At 35.4% G+C, this 12695-nt stretch overlaps 1 protein-coding gene across 2 annotated transcripts in view; it reads right to left on the bottom strand.

Moving 5' to 3' along the window:
* Positions 1–5722: 5722 nt before the first annotated feature.
* Positions 5723–12695, bottom strand: part of LOC110099572 (ABC transporter B family member 25, mitochondrial) — a 14064-nt gene continuing 7091 nt past the window's right edge. For both annotated transcript variants that reach the window (XM_028697050.1, XM_020826768.2), the window contains 2 exons: positions 8482–8617; positions 5723–6096 (listed from right to left, as the gene is read on the bottom strand). In XM_028697050.1, the coding sequence (XP_028552883.1) occupies positions 5956–6096; positions 8482–8617 (277 nt within the window). In that variant the 3' untranslated portion in view covers positions 5723–5955. The remainder of the gene's footprint in view (positions 6097–8481; positions 8618–12695) is intronic.

The following is a 12695-nucleotide window of genomic DNA, read 5'->3' as shown; positions in this document are numbered from 1 at the left end:
TATGTCACCAAAAAATATCTTGATCCTCCATATATTTACAAGTCATGTCACCCTCAAAAAACTATAAATAGCCCCCATTCTTCTCAAGAGGGGTTTCGGAGCTCTCTTGCCACCGACCACCGTTGGAGCTCCTGCCGACCACCACCGGGGTTCCTGCTGACCACCGACGGAGTTCCTGTAAAACCCTTCTGAATTTCTTTTTTTTTTGTGCAGTTAGTATGTACGAACTGACTTTAGTACAAACGAACTGAAGAAAGTTTTGAAAATATGTATGGTTAGTACGTACGAACTACACGTACGAACTGAGTATGTGCAGGTTCGTCTGTATGAACCTGAGTTCGTCCGGGACGAACTGAACAAAATTTTTGCCAGAGAGCATCGTCTAGGGACGAAATCAGACATCGTTTGTATGCTCGTGTCCAGAGAGCTTAGTCCCGGGACGAATGGAAAACATTGTCTGGATGATCGAGTTCATTAAATAGATGATTTGAGATATTTTTGAAGAGAGAGAAAAGTAGGAGAGAGAAAGAGAAGGAAACTGAAGGAAAAAAAGCTTGGTTTTGTAGGCCGCGATGCGATTTTCGTCCGACGCCACTATTGGAAGAATTGTTTGTTTCACTGTAAGGAATCCGAATCTTATTTCTGATTTCGAAGATTTCGTGTTTTGGTATTTTTCTGCTCAGATTTGTGTTTTCGTTACTGAAAAATGTGCATATCTTTGTAGTGACGAAACTTTTACCGCGTAACTTTCGGTATGTTATTGAAATGATGATTTTGCACGATTTAAATATTTTATGGAGATTTTTCACCGGGTATTTTGAATTCTATGGGATTTTTATCGAATAGATAATTTTCTAGATGTTGAAAAATATTGCTTCAGTACAAGTAAAATTTTGAAATGATGTTTTATTCGATTTATGATAATTTTGTAATTTTTTGAAACTGTGTATTTTGATCCTGTTTGGAATTTATGTCGACTGTACGATATTTTAAGGATTTTCTTCAATTGAGTTAAATTGTGTTTGTTGATTGTCATGCATTGATGAGATGTACATGAATGTGAATATATGATTGAATATACTACTAATATATTACTGAAAGACAAGTAAATACTAGTTGAACCGTTGGTTGGAGACTGATTGACCTGTACATGATGGTGGGCTGACGGGCTTTCCTTTAAAAGGGGTTTGGTGTTATCCTCTACTGATCATGTGATTACTGATGGGAGTTATAAGGAGATTACTGTGCCGACGGGCAAGAGTGACGACTCTATTTACTGAGCCAACAGATTACTGACATTGATATTAACCTTAAAAAACATCTTAATAGCCAGTGATTGTACTTGTTAAGTAAGACTACTATACTTGAATGCATGTGTAAAGTATTATTCTTATGATTAATTTATGGAATTACCGATATTGAACTGATTTATCGATATTGAACGGATTTATTGATTTATGTATGAATTTACTGATATCAACGAATTTATTGATATTGAATGGATTTACTGACGGATTTATGAGTTTACTGTCACTGCACGATTTCATTGATATTGCATATTGTTTACCGATTCTACTATGATTCATTGTATTGATCTTATAACACGTGATACATCGAATACTGACTGATACAAGTGATACACTGACAAGACTGATAACATATGATTCACTGAACAAATGAATTGTATTGCATGTGATACACCGAACATGTGATATAGAATATGCTTTTACTATATTGTTGTGATTTTAACTGTTCTTAACGATGTATTGATTTGATTGTTTTATATGATTCAATACTGATTGATGTTATTGACCGGAATTGATTTCTCTTGATACTGACTGATATGATTGATCCGATGATTTCTTTTTTGATTTGACGCACGTACTGATTCATTGAGCTTTACGAACTTTAATAATGTTTAATGATACGATTGAGGATTTTACTATTTTTGTACTGATTATTGTTTATGCATTGATTATTACTTATGTACTGATTTTTGTATTTGCATCGATTCAATGATCATGTGTAAGTGGCTAATATTGATTTGACTAATTGACATGCATATTGCTTCCGTACCGTGCTTTGATTTCAGTTGTAGGTTTTTGGTGCACTGCTGGACTTTTTAAGCTCATTATATGTGGTTAATGATTTTAGGCATACAGACACTAGCATAGTTTTCGTAGTTTTTAGTTCATGTATTATTTTGTAGCCCAAGCGGCTATTGTATATATTCTTTTGGACGCTACTTTTGGATTGTAATTGTGAAATATCGTAATGTGAATTATATTTTTATATTGTATTTATTTTCTTTAATGCAATTATCATTTCTGGATGTCTGTATTGATCTGAGCGAGAAGAAAGAATAAGAAGAAAAGTATGTCGATGAATCCTTTCACTATAGATATCTGGGACGTAACAGTTCCTGCCAACCACCGCCGAGGTTCCTGCAGACCAACACCGAGGTTCCTGTCGACCACCGCCGGAGTTCCTGTCGACAACTGACGGACTTATGCCAGTCCGTCGACCGTCGCTGGACTTCCACCAGTTCGCCGACCCCCACCAGACTTCCGCTTGTCCGCTGACCAATGCCAGACTTCTGCCTATCCGCCGACCACCACCAGACTTCCGCTCGTCCGCTAACCAATGCCAGACTTCTGCCTATCCGCCGACCATCGCCAGACTTCTGCTCATCTGCCAATTATTGCTGGAATTCTTCCCGATCGTAGCCAGAGTTCTTTTCGGGCACCAATGGACATCTGCCAATCCACTGAACACCACAGTACTTCCGCCAATCCGCCAACTACAGCCCTCCCAACTACTGTCATCCGACTAGAGTCATCCAGACCTTTGTCGCAGGCTGACTACAATTTTTCGGACCTCCATCGTCCACCGACTATGTTTTTTCTGACCTCTGTTGTCTGTCGACAACGGTCCTTGCGACCCACGTCGCCCGCCGACTACATTCCTCGCTTACTACTGTCCTCCTGACCTTCGTCGCCCGCCGACTATGGTCCTCTCGACCTTCGTCGCCTGCTGACTACGGTCCTCGCAACCTTTGTCGCTCGCCGATTACAATCTTTGCGACCCGCGTCGCCCGCCGACTACATTCCCAGCCGACTACGGCCCTCCTGACCTTCGTCGCCCGCCGACTATGAGCCTCTTGACCTTCATTGCCCGCCGACTACGGTCCTCGCGACCTTTCTCGCTCGCCGACTACAATTCTTCTGACTCCCATCACCCGCCGAATATGGTTCTTCCGATATACAATGCTCGCCAACTATGATTTTGCCTCCCCAAATAAGTATGTCAACATTGATTCATCCAACTCCCACCATCTAATATACTATATATGATGCATATTTACTACATCGAGCCAAGACCTTCCTCTTAAGGAAGGGCCTCATTTGTAATAGATTGCAAAAACTAATGGATTCATTTAGACTGGGCCAGGTCCCGTGGTTTTTCCCCCTTTTTAGGGGTTTCCACGTAAAAACTCTTATATCTCTTATAAATGTTACACCCTCTTTTCATCTGTTTGTATGCTGGATCTTCGTTCAAAGCTAAGGCATTAATATTTATATTTTTCTACCGCCGCGAATTTTCCAGGAAGCAACAATTTTAGAAAGTATTAAAAAAACAGTCCCATAATGATGACTTTTTTTTGTTGTTTCTTAAAGCAACTTTTTAGTTAAAAAATTAAACTTTTTTAACTAAAAGCTATTTTAAGAAACAATAAAAAAGTCATCTCAAACAAAACCTCAATCCATATAATTTGACTTGAATTTGAACATAAAAATTAGGATTAAGATTTACTCCTTTAATAAATAATTAAAATTTAAGTTAGAAATTATGATTTATTTAATTGCTTGGTTGTATTTTGACTAACCCATAAATCTAATTTTGATCCAATAGAGACTAATTTAATTATTCTTTTTTCATTAGATTTTTTTGGCTTTTTGATATGCTCTTCTTATTTTGATTAATTAATCTAAAATTTATAGTTATTAAGTTGCAAAATTTTTTAACCAAAACAAGTAATCTGGTTGAATATGAGTCGTATGGTTGTCAATGGATCGGATTCAAGTCAACTTTTTGACCAATTTATTATACAGGTTGAATTCCAATCAATATGATTCATATTGAATCAATTTTAAATCAGGCCTAAATTCTACTTGTTAATCCATTTTGATCCCTAAAAAAATTCTTATAAAATTTTAATTTTTATAATTTTGATGCATATATGGTATTTTCATTGCATTAATGAAATAAAGAATTATGTAATCGAATGCATGTAGCTTTTTTTTTAAATAATTATGTAAGACATTTTAATAGATTTAAAAATGAAATAAAAAAGAGGAAAATAATATTTTTTATAAGTTCTATTAGAGCACAAGTGATTGTTTGAAATTTAAATTTACCTTTTAAGAAAATAATCAATTTACTAATTTATATCATATGTTTGGATGTTAGGAGAAATAATTAACATTTCTAAACTCACAAACAACTTTAAATTCTCTCAAATAGTCCCATTTTATTTTTAAACATAAATCATGTGAAAAATAAATTATAAAATTTTGAAGTGTCCCTTACAAATATGAGCCTTCAACTACCAGAAATCATAAAAAATTATTTTGTGCGTTCACCGAACGATGTTCAGAAGAGAATCAAAACACGCCATATCATTTTTTTTACTGTATCGCTCGGTACCGGATGATATGGCACATTATGATTCACCTCTGAACCATTCGGTGACTGCACAGAATAATGTCTCCTTCAACCACATATAAGATCTCTTCCAACTTCTATGCCATTTAATCAAAATCAAAGCTTAATGAGATTTGCTTGATCGAATATGGTCTCAAAGAGTTTACTTGCGACGATTACATTTTATAAAATTAGTTGTAGAGACAACAACTTCACTATTATTATTATAAAAAGCAGCTTTTCATCATAATTTTTTTAAAAAAATAATAAGAAAACAATAGCTAAATAAAATTATAATTAATATCTAAAAAATAAAATACCAAAAAGCTATCCCAAACAAAATCTAATTCTCAAATAGCAGAGAACCCAAATGCCACCAATGGAAGAGAAGTTTTGTTAGGCACTAATCTCATCTATATGACATGGCTCATTTATCCAACATATTATTTATCAATATATAAAAATATTTCATCAAAACACCTATAAATGTTTCTCTTGGGGGGTTAATTATTTTGTGCGGATGTCGAACGTCATCTGGAGAACAACCATAATGTACCACATCACTCCTGTGCTCGGTACCTCGGCTCGGTTAAACTGACATGACACATTTTGATTGATCTTCGTACAACATTCTGCACCCGGTGTCCGCACAGAATAATTTCTCCTCATGGGACACCATCTTAACTCTGAAGAAGACAAGCGAGTTGCTTTTGTTTTTCAAGCCATGTAATGTGCTGGATACATTGGGGGGCCTTACCAGCTCTTTAAAGTGTTCAAAGACTCTTCAGGTTTTCAATTATCTCAAGGAAATTCGAAATTTTCTTTATAATTACTAATTCAAGTAAACTACTAATATTTTTTTTTAAATTACTAAGCACTCCCTTAGTTTTTATCTGTTAAAATTAATTATTTTAATTATAATTATCTTGTGTGAACTTGTGATGAATGCAATATTTTTTATCAATTAAACATATTTTATTACTATTAATCATTTAATTTGGTCAAATACAACAAAATGTTAGAACTTTCTCAAGAAATATATGAAAAAAATATACATAATATTTTATTGGGGGGTATATTAATAGCATGCTAAGAATGATAAATATTCATCAATAATGCATTTATGTTACAAAGAAAATAGAAATATAAAATATAGAACTTACCAACATGTTTGGGGAAGAAAACAAACTTGGTTTCTTTTTCTTCATCTCTTGGCCGAGAAAAGTAAGAGCTTTGTGAGAAGAAAGAATTTCATGCTCCCAGTTTAAGAGCTGTATCTATAGAATCTGTGCTGTTCTGCTGCAACCATAACTGGGAGTATCTTCCAGCTCTTGATAGAAGAACTTCATGGGGTCCTTGTTCTACAACCTTGCCATTTTCTAGAACAATAATCTAGAAGAAAAAACAATGGTAGATCGATAAATTCCAAAGTTTTAATAAAAAAAGTTGTTATTGAATCACATTACCGTTGTCTTCTGCGTAAATCTTTAGGAATGGTTAGAAGGTAATGCAATGGGATTTGTGGGTATCTACTACAAAAATCTGAAATATGTAGTTAAGGATATGGAGTTCATGCAAAGCATGCCAGAAGAAGTCGAATCGCCGGTAAAATCGAATCACCGGTGGCCGAATAAGTCAAAAAGGAGGAGATAACGAAGGATAATAAGAAGATGAAGAGGAAACAATGGAGTGCTTAGAGAAGAAAAAGAAGAACGTTTGAACTGTGTTAGGCCTAGCCTGAACATTGCCGGAAGCTGTAGAGGGAAACGCATGAAGGTCTCGTTGAATCCGAGAAATGGCGATTGAAAGAAAAAAGTTCAAATAATGGAGTTAGTGATAGCAACCACATAAGAAATAGGGGTATAATTTTAAATGGGTATTTATTTCACGTTAAACAAAACAAATTAATAATAACAACAAAAATAACATCAAGCCTTTATCCCACTACGTGGGGTTGACTATATGAATCTTTTTTCTCCATTGTGTCATGTTAAGAATCAATTTCTAATTTAAATCTAATAAAGAAAGGTCATTTCTAATATTTTCTAACCAAGTCTTTTTAGGTTGATCTCTACGGCTCAACCTTTCTTAACATAAGCCAAATCTAATACATCTACTCTCCTAACCGGGTCATCGGAAGGCTGCTGTTTAATGTGAACATACCATCTAAGGCAACTCTCTCTAATCTTATCTTCCACTTGAGCTACTCCAACCTTTTCACGTATCATGTCTTTAAGAGTAAAGCCACTCATCTACTAGAGCATTCTCATCTCTGCAACAATTAACTTAATGTTATGCTTCTCTTTTAATGGCCAACATTCTGCACACCACCATCATATAGAATCTTCCTTTAAGTTTGAGGGGGACTTTTCTATCACACAACAACCCGATGCATTCCTCCATGTCAACCATCCAACTTGAATTCTACTAATAATATCCTCATCCATTTCACCATTACTCTGAACAAAAGACCCAAGATATCTCAAACGTCTACTCTTACTCATAACTTGATCACTCAAAGTCATAATCTCTCCACTAGATTTATTAATAACAAAATACAAAAAATAAACCACATGTCTTTAGTATCAATTCAAGAAAGAACAATGCACCAACTATATAACAAAGGAATTGAAAATATGCAATCTTCTATTGCGTACCTCATCACACTGCATGGCTGTTGTTAGCCTATGAGCTATGAAGATGGAAGTCCGATTGAGGAGATAACGAAGGATAATAAGAAGATGAAGAGGAAACAATGGAGTGCTTAGAGAAGAAAAAGAAGAACGTTTGAACTGTGTTAGGCCTAGCCTGAACATTGCTGGAAGCTGTAGAGGGAAACGCATGAAGGTCTCGATGAATCCGAGAAATGGTGATTGAAAGAAAAAAGTTCAAATAATGTAGTTAGTGATAGCAACCACAGAAGAAAAAGGGGTATATATATATATATATATTTTTTTTTTCTTTTTTTTTGCTTTTGAAAATTATAAATGCATAATAATTTTAAATGGGTATTTATTTCACGTTAAACAAAACAAATTAATAACAACAACAAAAATAACATCAAGCCTTTATCCCACTACGTGGGATTGACTACATGAATCTTTTTTCTCCATTGTGTCATGTTAAGAATCAATTTCTAATTTAAATCTAATACAGAAATGTCATTTCTAATATTTTCTAACCGAGTCTTTTTAGGTTGAGCTCTACCTTTCTTAACATAAGCCAAATCTAATACATCTACTCTCCTAACCGGGGCATCGGAAGGCCGCTGTTTAATGTGAACATACCATCTTAGTCAACTCTCTCTAATCTTATCTTCCACTTGAGCTACAACCTTTTCACGTATCATGTCTTTAAGAGTAAAGCCACTCATCCACTAGAGCATCCTCATCTCTACAACAATTAACTTAATGTTATGCTTCTCTTTAATGGCAAACATTCTGCACACCACCATCCTATAGAATCTTCCCTTAAGTTTGAGGGGGACTTTTCTATCACACAACAAGCCCGATGCATTCCTCCACATCAACCATCCAACTTGAATTCTACTAATAATATTCCCATCCATTTCACCATTACTATGAACAAAAGACCCAAGATATCTCAAACGTCTACTCTTATTAATAACTTGATCGCTCAAAGTCATAATCTCTCCACTAGATTTATTAATAACAAAATACAAAAATAAACCACATGTCTTTAGTATCAATTCAAGAAAGAACAATGCACCAACTATATAACAAAGGAATTGAAAATATGCAATCTTCTATTGCGTACCTCATCACACTGCATGGCTGTTGTTAGCCTATGAGCTATGAAGATGGAAGTCCGATTTGTTGACAATGGTTTCAATGCATTCAAAATTTCAGCTTCGGTTGTACTATCCAGTGCACTCGTAGCTTCATCACACAATCTAGAACCAGAAAAAAAAAAAATTCGATATAAGAATCAACAAAATCAGAGCTTCACAATCTGAAATACGAAGAAATTAAGGTGATATTATGTCCTTGCTATATAACAATTTACATCTCGCAGCACGCTCCAGTTTTGAATTAAATTCTGATTAATGTAACATTTCTTAACATAGACTGTCACATAGCTACCGAAATAGCAGCTGATGTGTTATTATACTTTTGTTAAGTTATATATTACATGAATATCTTACTTCTCATGTAAATATTATATTTTTAAATAAAAAATATATTTTAGTGATATATAAGAAGATGCACTTGAAAATGATAATAACTAATAGCACAGAATTAGATGAATTAAATTGATAAGCAAAATAAGATAATTTCAAAGAAAAAACTACTAAATATAACATCAAAAAGTTATTTCAAACTGAAAGATGTTATAATTGGAATATAAATAAAGTATTTTGTTAGGAAGTACTTGAAAATTTCAAGTAAATCCTAACAATAAAAATAAAAACAGCGAGAAAACTCAACCAATTCAATGGAAAACCAAAGAAAAACAGGAATTTTATTGAGACAATCATACTAACGGAAGAAAAATAATAAGGTACAATTGATCCTCTATTCGAGAGGAGGATCTATCTCCCAATCTCTAGAGGCCGCTAGAGCCCAAAAACCTAAAGCTAAGAGATCTCAAATTTCAGTCAAATTCAAGATGCCCTAATCCTAGGAAAACAAACTATTTAATGCATACAATTCAAAAGGAAATCTCTAAACAGTCCCTACATTCAAATTTTCCTCCCAACTCCCTAAAAAATCCTTCCTAAACAACTCCCTTGGACCCGAGCGTGTGTTTGGCGTGCAGAGGAGAGGTGGAACTTCCACCTTTGTTCAGCCTGGGCCGGTCCCATGTAGACTGGCTGGACTGGTTTAACATATTTCCAAAGGTATATAAATTGGATTGTATATAAAAAAGAAAATTTTGTATAAATATACCACACAACATAATAATCAGGAGGCATAAATTTAAGTTTGAATTTATTTAAGATTAAAGTTTTATTCTTGAAGTATGGCATAAAATATAGCAAAAATAATGCTTACAGAAAGAATCATAAAGGCAAATGAATGTTATTCTCTAACGCGTCAGGTTTACCATGAGAAAAATGTGGTATTTAAAATGATGATTCAACTCATGTTGCATTAAGTTCAAAGTTAGAGTCCTATGAACTAAATTTCTATATATATCAGCTTTACACTTCTACGAGAATATTGCCTAAAAAATTAAAATAAAAATGAACCAATATATATAAGAGAAAGGTCTAGAAATTAAAATAACCACACGAAGATTTTTTTACTAAAGCACAAAAGGGTATAATCAACATTAAAAACTTATAGATAACAGAGTGTGGTAAATTAAGTTGTATTTGAATGTATTCTTATAAAAGCTTCATGGATTAATTTTACCAATTCCTTCCTAATAAAATAATATAGAGGTAGACTTTACTTTACCTAGGGAGAGAATTGTCTGTACCTCCACCGTTTGTTTTTCAATAAATGTTCTAACTTCCACCTTTTTGGACTAACTAGCTTCCACAAAAGTGCAAACAAACAATTAAAGCCAATCACTTTCAATTACAAAATCAAGTGGATAAAAAAGATGATCGCTTATTCCTAGATCCGGAATGATAAACACGGAGAGCAATTAGGAGATGGTATCTTTGATAGTATGGAGTTAAAGTTAGACCGGAAAAGCACAGAATCATTAGGAGATGGTAATTCTGCCAGTATGATTTTATGCAGCTTCTACTAAAATGGGTAATAAGGACTACGTGTATAATAATAAGAGATATGAAAGCAAGAAAAAAATACAAGTTTGATTCTAAGGCTTCATTTGGGACGGCTTTCTTACTACTTTTTAAAGCCGCTTTTTAGTACAACATTTTTAATTTTTGTACTAAAAAGTTGCTTTAAGAAGCAATAAGAAAGCCTATAAGACAAGTATATTTAGATACTTCCAAAAGTATTTTTAGATACTTCCAAAACAATTGTTCAACATTCAAAGAAGTGTTCTCTATGAGTGAACTTGGAGTGCAGCCTCGTCATTACGCATTATGTGAAACAGGAAGGAAAGAAAGTTTTAGTTAAAAAACTTATATGTGCCACTACCACCCGACTGGAAAATTTAATCACACAATCAAACAAATTACTATAAATAAGAGAATAAGAGTAAGAAAAATAAGAGATCACAAAAGAACTAGATTTCACACTAGTATAAGAAAATAACTTCTCTTAAAATGTTAGAATGTTAGATGGAACCAAACCAACAAGAGATTTATTGCATCAAAAAAGAAATTAAAGTATAATTTTTCTTTTGCATGACTTAGAATCCTATTAATACTTAGAAAACAGCAGGTTCATTCTAAAAAATAAGTTGTAAATTTAGTAAGAGGAAACCTCAACCAACCAAAAAATCCCATAAAAGCAAAGCTACAAGCTACGATAGGCAGCTATAGTACCGGAATTACAAGTAACAAATGGAGGAATTCCACAAGTCACATAAGCATAGTTAGGGAAGAGAGCTGCAAATCATGCAAGGGTCACCGATCTATGTTGGGAATAGAACAGCAAGTCCACGTGTAATTGAAGATTAAAATTCTGGTCGAGGAATGAAGAGTAACAAAGTCTTCAAGAAAAAAACTTAGGGCCTGCTTGGTTGGATGTAAAATAAATGTAAAGTATTTCAAATGCAGGGGTATAGCGTTTATAAGAGACACCAGAGTTTTTACGTGGAAACTCCTAAAAAGGAAAAAAATCCCAAGACTTGGCCCAGTTTAAATGAATCCACAAGTGTTTGCAATCGATTACAAATGGGGCCAATCCTTAGGGGAAGACCTTGGCTTGATGTAGTGAATATACATTATATAGATTACATTACATCGTGGGAATTGGAAGAATCAGCATTGACATGTTTGTTTGGTCGGCATGACCATAGTCGGTGGGTGGTGAAGGTCAGAAAGATCGTAGTCGGATGAGAGTAGTCTGAAGGATCGTAGTTCGCGGGCGACGGGGGTCAGAAAGACCATAATCGGGTAACGGTGGTAGGAACACCATAGTCGGCAGGCAACGGATGTCGAAAAGATCGTAGTTAGTGATGGTGGTCAGAAGAATCATAGTCAGTGGATGACATAGGTTGGAAAGATCGTTGTTCGGCCACAAAGTTTGGAAGGACCGTAGTCGTCAGGCGACGGAGGTTGGAAGAACCATAATTGACATGAGACAGAGGTCGGAAAAACCGTAGTCTAGTGACAAAGGTTGGAAGGACCGTTGTTGGCTAGCAATGGTGGTCAAAAAGACTGTAATCTGGCGACGGAGGTCGAAAGGGTCGTAGTCGGCAGGTAACGAAAGTCTGAAGGACCGTTATCTGGCGACGGAGGTCCAAAAGGACCATAGTCAGCGATGTTGGTAGGAGAGGCCATCGTTGGCGACGAGGTCAGGTAAGAGTCTGAAAAAGTTCGGTGATAGTTGTTGGTCAGGCGGAAGTCCGGCGAAGGTCGATGGCTGATTATAAGTCCAACGATAGTTGTTGGCCGAGCAGAAGTCCGGTGACACTCGGTGGTTGGGAGGAAGTCCAGCGAAAGTCCAATGACAGTCGGTGGTCGGGAGTAAGTCCGGTGACAGTTGGTGTCAAGATGAAAGTCCAGAGACAGTCGGTGGTTGAGAGGAAGTCCGACAACTATGAGTGGTCGGGCAATGGTCGTGGAGGAGCTTGGTGGTGAGAGAGATATCAGATTTCTCTTTCTCTCCTCACTTCTTTGCTTCCTCCCTCTTTGCTTCCTCCTCTCCCTTCTCTTCCCTGCTTGGGGTCCCCCTCAATGAAGAATGAGAGGTCTCTTTATAATTTTTTGGAAGTGGCATGACCAGTAAATAGGAGGGAGATCAAGGATATGTTGGGAGTGGTTTGAATGGACGATTGATATTGATCCCCTTGATCGTGGAACGTTTACTGGGCATTTGAATGTCTTAATAATATCAAAATTAGGTGATCTTGGGCTTGTTGGATTCGTCTCGTCGAGCCAC

This window comes from Dendrobium catenatum, unplaced genomic scaffold, assembly GCF_001605985.2.
Source record: "Dendrobium catenatum unplaced genomic scaffold, ASM160598v2 fragScaff_scaffold_858, whole genome shotgun sequence".
Taxonomy (NCBI): domain Eukaryota; kingdom Viridiplantae; phylum Streptophyta; class Magnoliopsida; order Asparagales; family Orchidaceae; genus Dendrobium; species Dendrobium catenatum.
Note: the sequence above shows the minus strand (reverse complement) of the source record. Positions and strands in the feature narration are given on the sequence as shown.